General features: G+C 38.9%; 1 protein-coding gene across 1 annotated transcript in view; it reads left to right on the forward strand.

The window, feature by feature from the left end:
• LOC121955465 (serine/threonine-protein kinase D3-like) overlaps positions 1–12,898 on the forward strand; it is a 49,406-nt gene that overhangs the window by 32,880 nt on the left and 3,628 nt on the right. Inside the window, exons 7-17 of the mRNA XM_042503438.2 lie at positions 311–388; positions 551–716; positions 1,721–1,844; positions 2,443–2,520; positions 5,113–5,389; positions 9,516–9,568; positions 10,128–10,200; positions 10,411–10,517; positions 10,828–10,989; positions 11,691–11,789; positions 12,145–12,412. Of these exons, the coding sequence (XP_042359372.2) occupies positions 311–388; positions 551–716; positions 1,721–1,844; positions 2,443–2,520; positions 5,113–5,389; positions 9,516–9,568; positions 10,128–10,200; positions 10,411–10,517; positions 10,828–10,989; positions 11,691–11,789; positions 12,145–12,412 (1,485 nt within the window). The remainder of the gene's footprint in view (positions 1–310; positions 389–550; positions 717–1,720; positions 1,845–2,442; positions 2,521–5,112; positions 5,390–9,515; positions 9,569–10,127; positions 10,201–10,410; positions 10,518–10,827; positions 10,990–11,690; positions 11,790–12,144; positions 12,413–12,898) is intronic.

The following is a 12,898-nucleotide window of genomic DNA, read 5'->3' on the forward strand; positions in this document are numbered from 1 at the left end:
GTCCTTAAGCACATCATTTGGGATGCTGAAATTATGTTTGAATATAGTTCGGATCTTATATGTATAAATGTTGGGCAAGTGGTGCAAGAAAAAAAATATTTTGGGTCCATAACAAGTCATGGAAAAGTTTTGATATTTTGTCCATAAAAATATGCGGGAACCTGTATAAACATTTTTGTATCCACTGGTTTGATACAGTTGTCACAAGATGATTAACACTGACAAAATAAGTTGGCTGTGTCTTTCTCTAAACTAGATGAATGTTTGATTTTTTTTTTCTTCATAATTTTACTTACTTTGTCCATCTTAGATTGTAAATTTAACTGCCACAAAAGATGTGCGGCCAAAGTACCTCGAGACTGCCTCGGTGAGGTGGACTTTAATGGAGGTGAGTATGTATTATTTCTGGAGCATTTAAAAGAATTTTTCTGTTCACTTCAATGCATTTTGCCCAGCGGCTATTCAACTGCAGCTAAATGAAATCTTGAGAAAAGTTTTTATAAAATCTTTAAAGTCTTGTACACAGACTCTTGACTTTGTGTCTCTGCAGAACCAGCCAGTCCCAGTCTGGACTCTGAGGCAACAATGGAGGTGGATAACTGTGACACCAACAGCGACGGAGGTCACAGCATGGACGAGCAGGACGACAAGCTCTTCTTCAGCGAGGGTCCCTGCACGGACAGCGAGAAGGATGACGAGACTCTCAGAGCCATCAGGTGATGCTGCTGCAGAACTGAAACTCTGGATTTCACGTGATCCTCAGGCCGCCAGGCCAGACTTGTGCACATTATCTGCATGTCAGTTCTGCATTACGCGTATAGATACAGGCTGAAAAGTGGAAACTGCGAGTTTTTAGATGGCAATGCCAGCTTCAGCCTGAAGTGTATATATTTTAATATACTTATATAAATTCCTTCAGCCTTTTAATCCAGTATTTGTACAAGTCAAGGTTTGAAGAAGGATTTATCAAGAAAAAAAAAAATGTTTTCTCAGAGTTAGAGATATTTTCTCAAGTCGAAAAAATATTGTTTAAAGTCTTAAATCATTAAATTGAAACTATTTAACCTAACATTGCTATTTACAATTTGAGATTTAAAAAAATAAAAAATAGCACACTCCTTTTACTACAAATAAAAGTTTAATTCACTGAAATCCACTTTAACTGAACTTTATACAATGAGGGTTTTTACTGCTTTTATGACCAGAAGCTTTTGGCGGCTGACCTTGGCCATTTTTCGGTAACTTTATGACTCCTCTTTTCTCATCATTTTAGCTACATGCTAAACAGTTGATACAGTTTGCTAATAAGTAAAAGTTACAATCTGGCTTTAAACCCAGTTACTTCATTAGATATTGTTTGTATCATTACTCATAGACCTTTTAAAACTTTTTTTCAACACAACAAGGCAGATTACTGGGCATTTAAATTGTTTGTTTGTTTTCCGTTAAATTCACTGTAAAATGTCAAACGCCCATCTCATTTTAAAACCTCATTGAGGTGACTTTACTAAACAGAATTTGTTTATCATGAACATAATAAGGCAGTTTTTACTTAGACTTCTTTGACTCACAGTTAACTCTTAGTTGTAGGCAGTTTTCATGATGATAGTTTGTGTAAAGAAGCTGAATGAAATTGACTTCTTTTCCATTTAAGTCAGAACGTTGCTCGCATCTGTAATCATTTGTTTCGTATCTTTGTGTTTATTTGTTTCACATGTAGCCCGTGCACCAGCAGTAACATCCCTCTGATGCGAGTGGTTCAGTCCATCAAACACACCAAGAGGAAAAGCTCCACGGTGGTGAAAGAGGGCTGGATGGTCCACTACACCAGCCACGACAACCTGGTGAGAGGACACACAGAACAGGACGAGAATGGCGGACTCCGCCACTAACCATCAAACTACTATACAGAGCCGTTCAGTGAATGTAAATATACTGAATTGCAGGGAAAAAAAAGAAAAAGAAAAAACAGAAGACATCCCCTAAGAAGTTTTCTCAGAAATCTTAAGGATTATGACCTTAACGTTTCTAAAGTAAAAGTAATTATTATTTATTAGGTTTATTAGTTAATAATAATTATTGATGCATTGATTTGTGAGTGGTCTCATCATGTTGCTGTTGGTTGAGGTGGAGCTACTTTTAACTTTAATCTGAAATAATGCATGTTTCATAAACAAATCATATGTTTTATTTGTAAAATGTTCATTAGTAAGTAAAACCATCAAATAAATGTAGTGCAAGGAACAGTACAATATTTTTTTCTAAAATGTTGTTGCATAGAAGTGGCATAAAATTAAATACTCAAGTACCTTAAAAATTTAAGTGATGTGAAAAAAGAGCTTCCTATTTCCATGGCTGAAATCCATTATACATGTGTATATTGTAATAAAACACTCTTAAATGTATGAGTTTTTATACTTATGCCCTTTTTTCATTTTCCAGAGGAAGAGACATTACTGGAGGCTGGACTGCAAGAGTCTGACTCTGTTTCAGAATGAAAGTGGAGCCAAGTATTACAAGGTAGGAGACCCAGTCAGCTGAGATCTGGTTTCAGCCGCTCTGCCAAACAAAGCAGCGACGTGTAGAGAATACTGGAGGGAGTCGAGTTCATAAGAGTCATGAGACATTAACACACATCACAGTCTAATTATTCACCAGATTATTCGTGGTGATTATTCACATCACGGCACCTTGTAACCTTAAAGTAAGAAAAACGTAGAAAAAATGTAAAAGTTTAAAGTTACTCTAACGTCTTAACCACATACCACATATGATATAGTTGATTCATGTGGTGACAGGTAAACCTTTTTTTTCTTGGCATTTCCATCTCAACATATTTTTAAAAAAAAAACATAAGGGTTGAACACAGTGATACCAACAGAAGAAAAATACTTTAAGCTGCCTCAGTTTATTGTTTGATACTTCTAAGTTTTGATCTGCAGCATTGAAAGAAGAAGATATGACTTCTCTTGTTTCCACAGCTGACATTTTATTTATTTAGTTATTTAATTTATCAGAAGGACAGAGCAGCATTTGAAGCAACTGAATCGGTCTTGTGGCGAGTTTGTTTCAAAGGTCAAGCATGAACTTTTAAGCTAAAAATTTAGGTCGTTATTTGCCATATCCAAAGCATCATAGATGCAATCACAAATGCAGCCATAGTCCCATTAACCACATCCACAGCTTCATAGCTGTGCTCACAGCCAGTGGCTATATGCTATCGGTGCTTGCTCGGCCTCCTGAAATTCAAGGCCCTGTGTGTGAGATTTTGGTGGATTTTGTGGAATTTAGCTCTGAGGATTGTAGATTGCAACCAGCTGAGACTTCTCCCTGTTAGAATTTCTTCAGGGTTTGTTTTTCCCAGGAGTCAAATTATCCGCAGAGGTCTCTTCCTCGCCAAAACAAACACACCAGGTGATTTATACTAGTTAAAACACTGAATGAAACGGTTTCACATAAAAGCATCAACTACGGTGTTTGACGCAAAGACTTGACTTGACTTACATTATCTAGAGCCAGTGTTTGGTTTGTCCGTTTTGGACTACTGTAGAAATATGGCAGTGCAACATGGTAATCTAGATGGATAAAGACCCGCTCCCTATGTAGAAATAAATGGCTCTTTCTAATGTAACAAAAGCACAGTGATTCTTAATTTCAGGTGATTAAACACTAAAGAAAAAATACTTATTTCATTGTATTGAATTTCTGCCGATATGTTCCCCTAAATCCTCCATAAAGGGACCTTTAATAAGAAATGGATGTAGCATGTAAAGTGTCACATCATCCCTCCTCTTTGTAGCATCTGCAGAGTGTTTTCCTAAACTGGCAGTGTATTATAACTGGACTGGACCAGCACACTAACTGTTCCTGTGGATCAGGGGGAGTGCAAAAAAATTTTGCAATAGGATGCAAAGCTAGATTTCTCGTGACTCTGTTTAAAACAAACATTTGAGAAATTGTAACCAGAAAACAACTGAAACTATTTTCTGTCTATTGACTAATCTATTAATCAACTTTTTTTACACCTTGAGCGCTTATTTATTTATTTTTATTTTTTTGAGCAGAAATATAATGTTTGAGGCCTGCAATACAGTTTTAATGGCCAATGACCTGCCAACCGTTTAGAAACCCCAATTTTCTGTTGCCATGATTTGATGTGAGCTCAGGAAGTTAACATGAGAATACAGGTTGAACCCAGAAACTTGGAGTTTTCGGAGTTCCTAGAAGGAAAATTTGTTTCCTTAAAATATAGAATGATTATGTGTGACTTCAAGTCACTTCAGCTGCAGCTCTTTTTACTCTCCATCACATCCCTCTCTCCTGCTCCACCTCCTTTCATCTCCTGTCTGCCAGCGACCTGTTGACCTTCACCACAAAGCACAGCAGAGAGCGTCCTTTGAAGAGAAAGCGAGAGCGTGGTGAGGCAGAGGGGCGGGGGACTTGTGGTGATTTTTGGGCCCTGCAGTCGGTCCCCTGCCGATTCTCTGGCTCATCGCCATGCTGTCTCGTGCCCAAAGCCACCGAGGCACGTCCTGCCTTTTAATCAAAGCGGCAGGATGAATAGATGTTGATCAGAGTTTGTGGTTAGGGGTGAGGAGGAGGGGGAGGTTAACTTGGCAAAACACAAAACGTTGAGATGACACTGAGGGGCACGAAGACACCACTGGGCCGATCATTCTCTTTTATATGTTTGATCTGGCAGGGTTTAGACTTTTTGGAGGGGTGGAGGGTCTTTTTTTCTGCACTCTGCCAGAAAAGGAAGGAAGGGAAGTTTCAAACACTGAAACTCAAAGGGTGTCTCACAGTTCAGCAGTGGAAGGAGAGGTGTCAGGATGGAGGGAGCAACTAGCTGAAACTCTGTCCTTTGGATCATTTTAAGACCCTGCGGATGCTTCTGATTTGCTGAAATGATTCTTCAGATGGTTCTGATGAGTAGAATTTACCGGAATGTGAAGAGTAAAGATGTTTTACAAGTGCAGAGGTTTGAGTTTCAGAGCTGAGAGGAGGTGCGTCCAACAGTGGATTGCTTTGATCTTTTACGGGGCTCAAATGAGACCTATGACGAGGACAGAAATCCAAATTTTCTTTTTTTTTTTCCCTAACAAACTACAGGAGATCCCGCTGTCAGAGATCCTTCAGGTTGAGCTGGCCCAGGACTTCGGGAGCCTGCCCCCGGGCAGCAACCCTCACTGCTTTGAGGTGATCACTGCCAGCATGGTGTACTATGTCGGGGAAGACATTGGCGGCCTGCACCACAACCCAGTCCTGGCAGCGTCCGGCGTGGGGCGGGAGGTTGGTCAGAGCTGGGAGAAGGCCATCCGACAGGCGATGATGCCCGTCACACCCAAGGCCAGCGTCGGCACCGGGCCCGGCCAGGGGAAGGACCACAGTGAGTAACAGTCAGAGAGAAGTCCAACGTAATGTTCTTCTTGGTATAAAAATACGTTAAGATAACAATATAACTAAGGCTCAATTTTTATATCTTTTATCTTTCTTCTTTTTTTTTAAAATATAGAAATCAACAATAGAAGGTTTCTTTTGTGGTGACTGCACACGGGCTGTTATACGTTAAACCAGGTTACTTAGAAATCCCGAAGGTGTGACTTTAAATACCATCAAAAATATGGACCCCCATCTTTCTATTGACTTCATTCTGGGGAGTCTGTTTTGCACATGTGAGCATCAGGTGCCACGGAGGTTACGCCCAGGCCGCATTGTGTGTGAGCAGTGTGTGTTCACACTGGCAGCATTTGTTGCTGCGGCGCACATACTCCACTCAGTTATGAAGCCGTGCAAGCTCCTGCATTGTCAACAACACAGTCCTGCAAATGTTTCGCAGTAAAATGCCTTGTGGCAACAACAGAGGAGATTCTGTCAACAGAAACGTTGTTCGAGGACTTTTGCTTTGAAACGGGAAAGATTAAGTAAGACAGATACAGTTGTATTTCCTCATGGTATATGGTGGCATATGTTCAATATAATCACATTTTTACTTTGTGTTTTTGCGGAAAACAGCAAGAGTCACACGAAAAAAAAAAAATCAGCAAGCCTCGGTTTTGTCTCCACGTGCTGCAGCTGAGCATCACCGCTCACGCTGTCAGTGTGGCTGCTCTAACCTTGTAACATGGGCAAAGAAAAAAATAATGCTGCCCACTAATGCAGCTTGTGATAGTTTTCACTTTCGCTTTCCACTTCCACCACCGCTGTTCGCTCTAGGTTGTCTGGTGAAAGCGCAGTGCGCATCAAGATGGCGTTATCATTAAAAATCACAGAGATTTAGTCATAGATGTTTGAGCCTCAGTCAGACTAAGATAAGGAGTCTGTTTTGCACCAAGATCAGTGACTAGCAGATGCATTACAATGGTAAATGTAGTTGGCTTTTTTTTTTCATTTATGTTGTTTGTTGGCTTGTTAGCTTGTAGGCTAACTGGCAGTGGCTGACACAGTCTTAATGGTTGTAATGTCTGCCATGATGGGGTTTTTGGTAGCTGGTAAAAGGAAGCTCCGGTTTCTGGTTTACATCCAAAAATGGAACATGTTACCATGTTTGATGTCAAAACTTTCACTATGCTAATGCTAACTGTGCTGTCTGTACCGACAAGTCTGCTGTAAGTGGAGGTGTCAGGCATCTTTGCTGGTGTTGTGTTTAACTCTCCCATCGATATCTGTCTCTTGTATGAGGCAGTGATGAGTGAATGAGTGACATACTGAACCTGGCCTGCCCCCGGCAGATGTTTGAATCTGAGATTTTAGTGACGTGCACAGACATCGCTGCCTTCAGTAGAGGAGAGTGAAATTATTTCTCCCAAGTTTGCATTTGCACAGATACAGTCAATATAGTCAAGGTCAGACAGTTTAGGGGACATAACAGAAAAAAAACAGTTTGAATGAAGGGAGCTTTAACTATTAACATGATTACAAACTGGTATAGCTGTTTATCACAGTGTCTTCCTGCGTAGTTTTTTTTCATTTATCTGTTTTCAAAGAAATATTTTTAAAGAAAAATGCATTTAGACTTTCCTATTCTGTCTGCGGCTCTCAGCCCCGAGCCCATTGGTTCCCACTGTGGGCGCAAATAATTAAAATCTTGTAGGACTAGTAATTTCTTAAAAAACAGCTGATCATTGTAGTTATTAGCAAACATTCCTCAAATGGAAGGAAATAGCCCATTTGTTGAGGACTGTTTCAGCTGCATATTTGGTCTTGATATTTGCTGGGATTTGTTGACAAAAAGAAAAACAGAAAGTATCTTCTTTACATGCCATTCTGGCACTACGATGTGTCCTTAGGGAAGTTTTACGTTGATAAGATCTAAGATGATCCCAAAAAATTATCCCTGAAGCACTTCATGAGTTGTCAGTGCTACAAAGGAGACACTGTTGAGATAAAAAAATAAAAAAAATATTTTGTTTATTTACTAGAATGCCCTCCACAGTGAGCTTACGAGAAATTGTGCAATTTTACAGCATGCCTTTCCCCTTTGACCCAGTAATGAGCAATTTCTTTTAGATCAGATTAGAGTCTGATATGTTTTCATGTTTTAATGGCTTTGTCTGTGATGAGCATCCAAATATTGTTTTAGGAGACAACTGTTATACAACCCCACCATCTACACACACACACACACACACACACACACACACACGCAACCTTACCGCCTGCTGACATTTTAACATGATTGAAGGGATTTCTGAGGATTTTCCGCTCTAAATAATCTCAGGTTAAAGTGTCTTTATGTCAGAAAATAAGAGTTAAGTTTTATCGCAAAATGAGATCTCCTGCACTAAATGGATGTAAATAAAAAAATCTCCGTTAACTATTATGGAAGACCTTCGTTGTTATAAAACAGTCTTACTTAAATGTAAGCAGTCAGCAGTGTTTTCAACCTGTTGAGTAATTAATGTCAAGCTTCAGAGTCTTTCCCAAAATAGATGTTGTGTTTTGCAATGAAATTACAGCAACACACATCAATAAGTTAATGGACAAATGATGTAACATGGCTTTTTTTTAACAGCATCTCAATGAGAAACTGTCCAAAAGTGGGCTTCTAGCTGTAATAGTACATAAAAACAGTAATGTAAAAAAAGAAAAAATAGCAAATATAGCAAAAATTGAAAAACGTAGTATAACAAAGCAGATGAATATTAAAGTACATTATGAAAACACACTGAAACTCTAATACAGGATATAGTATCAATAAAGTTACATAAACTCCAGTAGTAGTGATCTAACAGCAGACACGCAAACACTGTTGCTGCTGCGTTCACAGTCAGCGTGTTTTGACGTGTTTGTCTGAACTCTGTTTACTCCTTCAGTTTGAATCTGTTCCCACAGGGATCCTGCGGTCATGGAAAACCTGGAAAAGTAATCTCACAGTCACATTTTCCAGGCCTGGGAAAGTCATCGAATTAGTAAAAATTATTGAAAGTTTTGGAAAAGTCATGGAATTTAGTTGTGTGTAATGAAATATTTACAGTAACCTTCCGTGGACACGTTTCCATGAAATGTAACATAAAGGCAAATGAAATTTCTATAGCTGCCCACATAACAATGAGCTAATATGTGTTGATGTAACATTGTTGTTTACCACCACATATGTTCCCTCATTTTTTATCATCTCTCCCTCCATGTATGCCTAGCTGAAATTATGTGTGAATAGAGTTTGTAGCAGATATATTTTAAAAACACAATGACAAAAGAAAAATATATATATTATGAGTCCTTGAAAAGTCAAGGAAACATTTTGGAATTTTACCACTGAAAATATGTGGGAACCCCGATACCAACAACAGGGTAAAATGGAAATATATAGATTGTTTTTTTACTGATATATGATCATCTGTCATATGGGAAATACTAGCTTGTTTCAAAATAAAAGCCTTTTCCAGTTTGTCCAATAAAGGCATTTTGAGAATGAGGAGTTTGACTGCACATCTGAACTTCCCTCAGTTAACATTTCTGTCAATAAAGTTACATTACCTCTCTGGATGATGACCTAACCGATGATCTGAACATCAGCGGGCAGCGTTCCTACAGCAGACTGTTTGTATCGATCGCAGGGAGGGATGACCTGATCAAACCCTGAAAAATCAATGAAACCAATGTCGGCTCGTCAGTGGAAATTCACTCACAGCAGCAGCAGCAGGTTCCCCTGAGCAGAACACGCCCTCTGCTTTTTAATGTCAGCCTGAATTAACACAGCATGCAACAGCCAGAGCTTCCAATTAACACATATTTAAACGCAGACAGTGTCATTTTTGCAAAATCTGGCAAATGATTTTGGTATTGTTATCACAGCTGGAAACACCCTCGGTGTTCTTTCATCATGTGTTAAACAAACAAATCCTCCTCCGTCATCGTTTAACAAACAAGGAAACATAGGAAATGAGATTTTAATGATTTGAGGGTTAGAAAAATAAAACCTCACACGTCTGAGCTGTAGGTGATGGAATTTACACGTGTGTGTGGTTTATGGGTCACTGACACACTGTATCTCTTGTGCTGTGTCTCCTTAGAAGAACTGTCCATCAGCATATCAGTGTCCAACTCCCAGATACAAGAAAATGTGGTAAGTCATATGTTTTTCTGTGTCCCAGTATGTGTTATTGCTCAGTGAGGTTATTACAAATGTCTCATGGTTATGAGACAAAGTTGCTCACAGTATAAATGTTTTTTAGGATTTTTTTTTTGCATTAACCTGGATAATACAGCTGCACAGTGTACACCTCAAGAACTACAGATCTAAAGTTATTAAAATTAATTCAGCATATATGCCTAGCAGTTTCGTAGCTTTGCTATCCAATATAAGAAAAAAAGTCTGTGTCCACACACAGAGGGGTTAGGGTTGAGGGTTTTTGATTTTATTTTTACAAAATAACTAAATTAACTAAAATCTCTTTAGAAATTGCTCTCTAATTCACTATTTTCACACTTTAAATGGGCGATATAATCACAGTTCCACTTCGAAGTGGTGTTATAATTGAACTTTAACATTTCTAGTCACATCAAATAAAAATGTGTCACACTTCTGATTATTTCTGCATTGCATTAAAACTAGAATATCAATAAAACAAGAATGAATATCTGCCAAAAAGTCGCGCTCTCCGTCTGTCTTCTGTGTTCTTCAGGACATCAGTTCAGTGTATCAGATCTTTGCTGACGAAGTCCTCGGCTCTGGACAGTTTGGGATCGTCTACGGAGGTGAGAGACAGGAAGCTTGGTCAAATTAAACACGGATGCACTGGAAGCACTTTGCATATAAAATATAGAAAAATATAATTTTTTTTGCATTTGTGGATCATCATTTTGTTTTCCTTTATTCCTGCTGATACCACATCACTCTCTCTAAAGTCATCTGAATTACAGATTAATACAAATATCAATGGAGAGCTAAAATTGTATCCACTGCAGGTAAACACAGAAAGACTGGAAGAGACGTAGCGATAAAAATCATCGACAAAATGAGGTTTCCCACCAAGCAGGAGAGCCAGCTGAGGAACGAGGTGGCCATCCTCCAGGTACCACACGCCATCTGTCAGCAGTTTAACACAGTAATGAGTAAAGATTTAAAATCTGAAACAATAAAGCAGAAAAAAGCTCTTAGACTTCCTTAATTAGGACTTTTCAAAGCTGGAAGCTTAAGCTCATCTTCAGATTGGTCCTTTTTTTGGTTATTTTTTCGTCTTTATTATTGATTTGTTAACTTGAGCAGCTGAAAATAAAATATGGATATTATAAAAGAAAGGAAAGTGTACTAAAGCTAATTTTAAACACTGTAGCTGTAATTCGTTGTTCTTGTTTTCAATTTTCCCTTTTTGTTTCTGGCAGAATCTGCACCACCCGGGGATCGTCAACCTGGAGTGCATGTTCGAGACGCCTGAGCAGGTGTTTGTCGTCATGGAGAAGCTTCACGGGGACATGCTGGAGATGATTTTGTCCAGCGAAAAGAGTCGACTGCCTGAACGTCTCACCAAGTTTCTGGTCACACAGGTCAGTAATAACCGCAAAATCTCTGATTTAATTTTTTTATTAACCCTTTGAAACGTTAGCAAATTTGCTGTATTTCTTTCAAAAACATGGGAAGACAGAAGTCAGTTACTTTACAAGAAATGGCCCAAAAATTAGCAAGAGATTTGTAAAAAGTCACAAGAAAATTACCTGAAAATCAGAAAAAAAGACGACGAAAGAAAAAGAAAAAAAGAAGAAAAAAGAAAGAAAAGTTCTTTTAGTAAACTAAAAGAAAAAGAAAGAAAAGTATGTTTTCATTTAAAAAAAAAAAAACCCAAAACAAGCATTTTTGGCAATTTGTGGGAGATTTCTTTCGAAGTTGTTCATTGCCTTTCATCTTTTCAAAAATATTAAACCAAATTAAAGCAAGGGCTCAGAGGTGTAAATACTTGTAATAGGTGAACACACCACAGGAAAGCTGATGTCGACTGAGGTGTTAAAGGGTGAATCAAAGTGCAAAATCAAAATGAAGAAAAGAGGCGAATCCTTACACTAAAGAATCAGCAAACAGATCATTTTTGGCATTTTTTTTCTTTAAAAAATGAAAAATAATTGCTGATTCATTTTTTGTTTCTTGACTAAGCACTTGACTTATCCTCAGACCTCTAATGTTGAGAAATGTATTACAGCTCACCCTGACTGACCAAAAGTGTTAAATCAGCTTGTGCATGTCACGTCCATAGATCCTCGTGGCCCTCAGGCATCTTCACTTCAAGAACATCGTCCACTGTGACCTGAAGCCTGAGAACGTTCTCCTGGCCTCAGCAGAACCGTTCCCTCAGGTAAGAACAGCCTGACTCATTGTCTCTTCTCTCTCCGTTACTTTGAATCAGTGATACTCAACTTGCTTTGCTTGGGAGCCATATTTGCAGAATGACAGGAGGCCAAGGGCCAGTGTTTTTGAGATGTTGATACGATTTCAGGACGTTTCTAGGATTTCAGGACATTATTCGGATTTTAGGACATTTCACAAGTTGGAGGATGTTTCCAGGATTTCATGATATTTGTAGGATTTTAGGATGTTTCTAGGATTTTAAGACATTAGGGTCTTAGCTAGGACCTCTGTCGAGGGCTGCAGGAAATCCTCCCTGGCACTTCTTCAGTGAATCAACAATATTCACCTTTCTTTTCCTCCAGGTGAAGCTCTGTGACTTCGGCTTCGCTCGTATCATCGGGGAGAAGTCGTTCCGTCGCTCGGTGGTCGGCACCCCCGCCTATCTGGCGCCGGAGGTGCTTCGCAGCAAAGGCTACAACCGATCTCTGGACATGTGGTCTGTCGGCGTCATCATCTACGTCAGCCTGAGCGGGACATTTCCCTTCAATGAGGACGAGGACATCAACGACCAGATCCAGAATGCTGCCTTCATGTATCCATCCAACCCCTGGAAGGAGATCTCAGAGCAGGGTGAGGGACAGTTTCATTGATCAGGGACCAAATCTCAGATTTTGGAGGTTTACATAGTATGAAACTTTTAAGGTTTGTAGTTTTATTTATTAATTTTTTTTTTTTAAATTGTGTTAATCACTGACCAACTTTCCCAACTTTAAGAGACTTTACGGAGCTGAGTTTTAAAGCTACAGTGATGATACTGGTATCATATGAAACTATAGGACATGAGGAATCGTGATAGCCCTAAAATTAAGTAATGTTGTTAATAAGGACTTTTTTTTTTTTAACTAGACCATTTTCTAGAACAAACGATCAAGTCAGAAGATAGTCTGCAGATTAATCAGGACCAGTGTACCACTATATGTAGACGTGTCCTTTAAACATTTTGTAGTGCTGGAAAGAAAATGAAGACTAGAACAAGTTGCAGATGTCAAAAAAAAAAAGTGGGAACCAGATTTACAGTTAAACTCAGCTTACAACTTTTAAGTGTGATGTTTTAAG

Source organism: Plectropomus leopardus, chromosome 16 (assembly GCF_026936395.1).
Source record: "Plectropomus leopardus strain MGB_pleo_1.0 chromosome 16, ASM2693639v1, whole genome shotgun sequence".
Classification (NCBI taxonomy): domain Eukaryota; kingdom Metazoa; phylum Chordata; class Actinopteri; order Perciformes; family Serranidae; genus Plectropomus; species Plectropomus leopardus.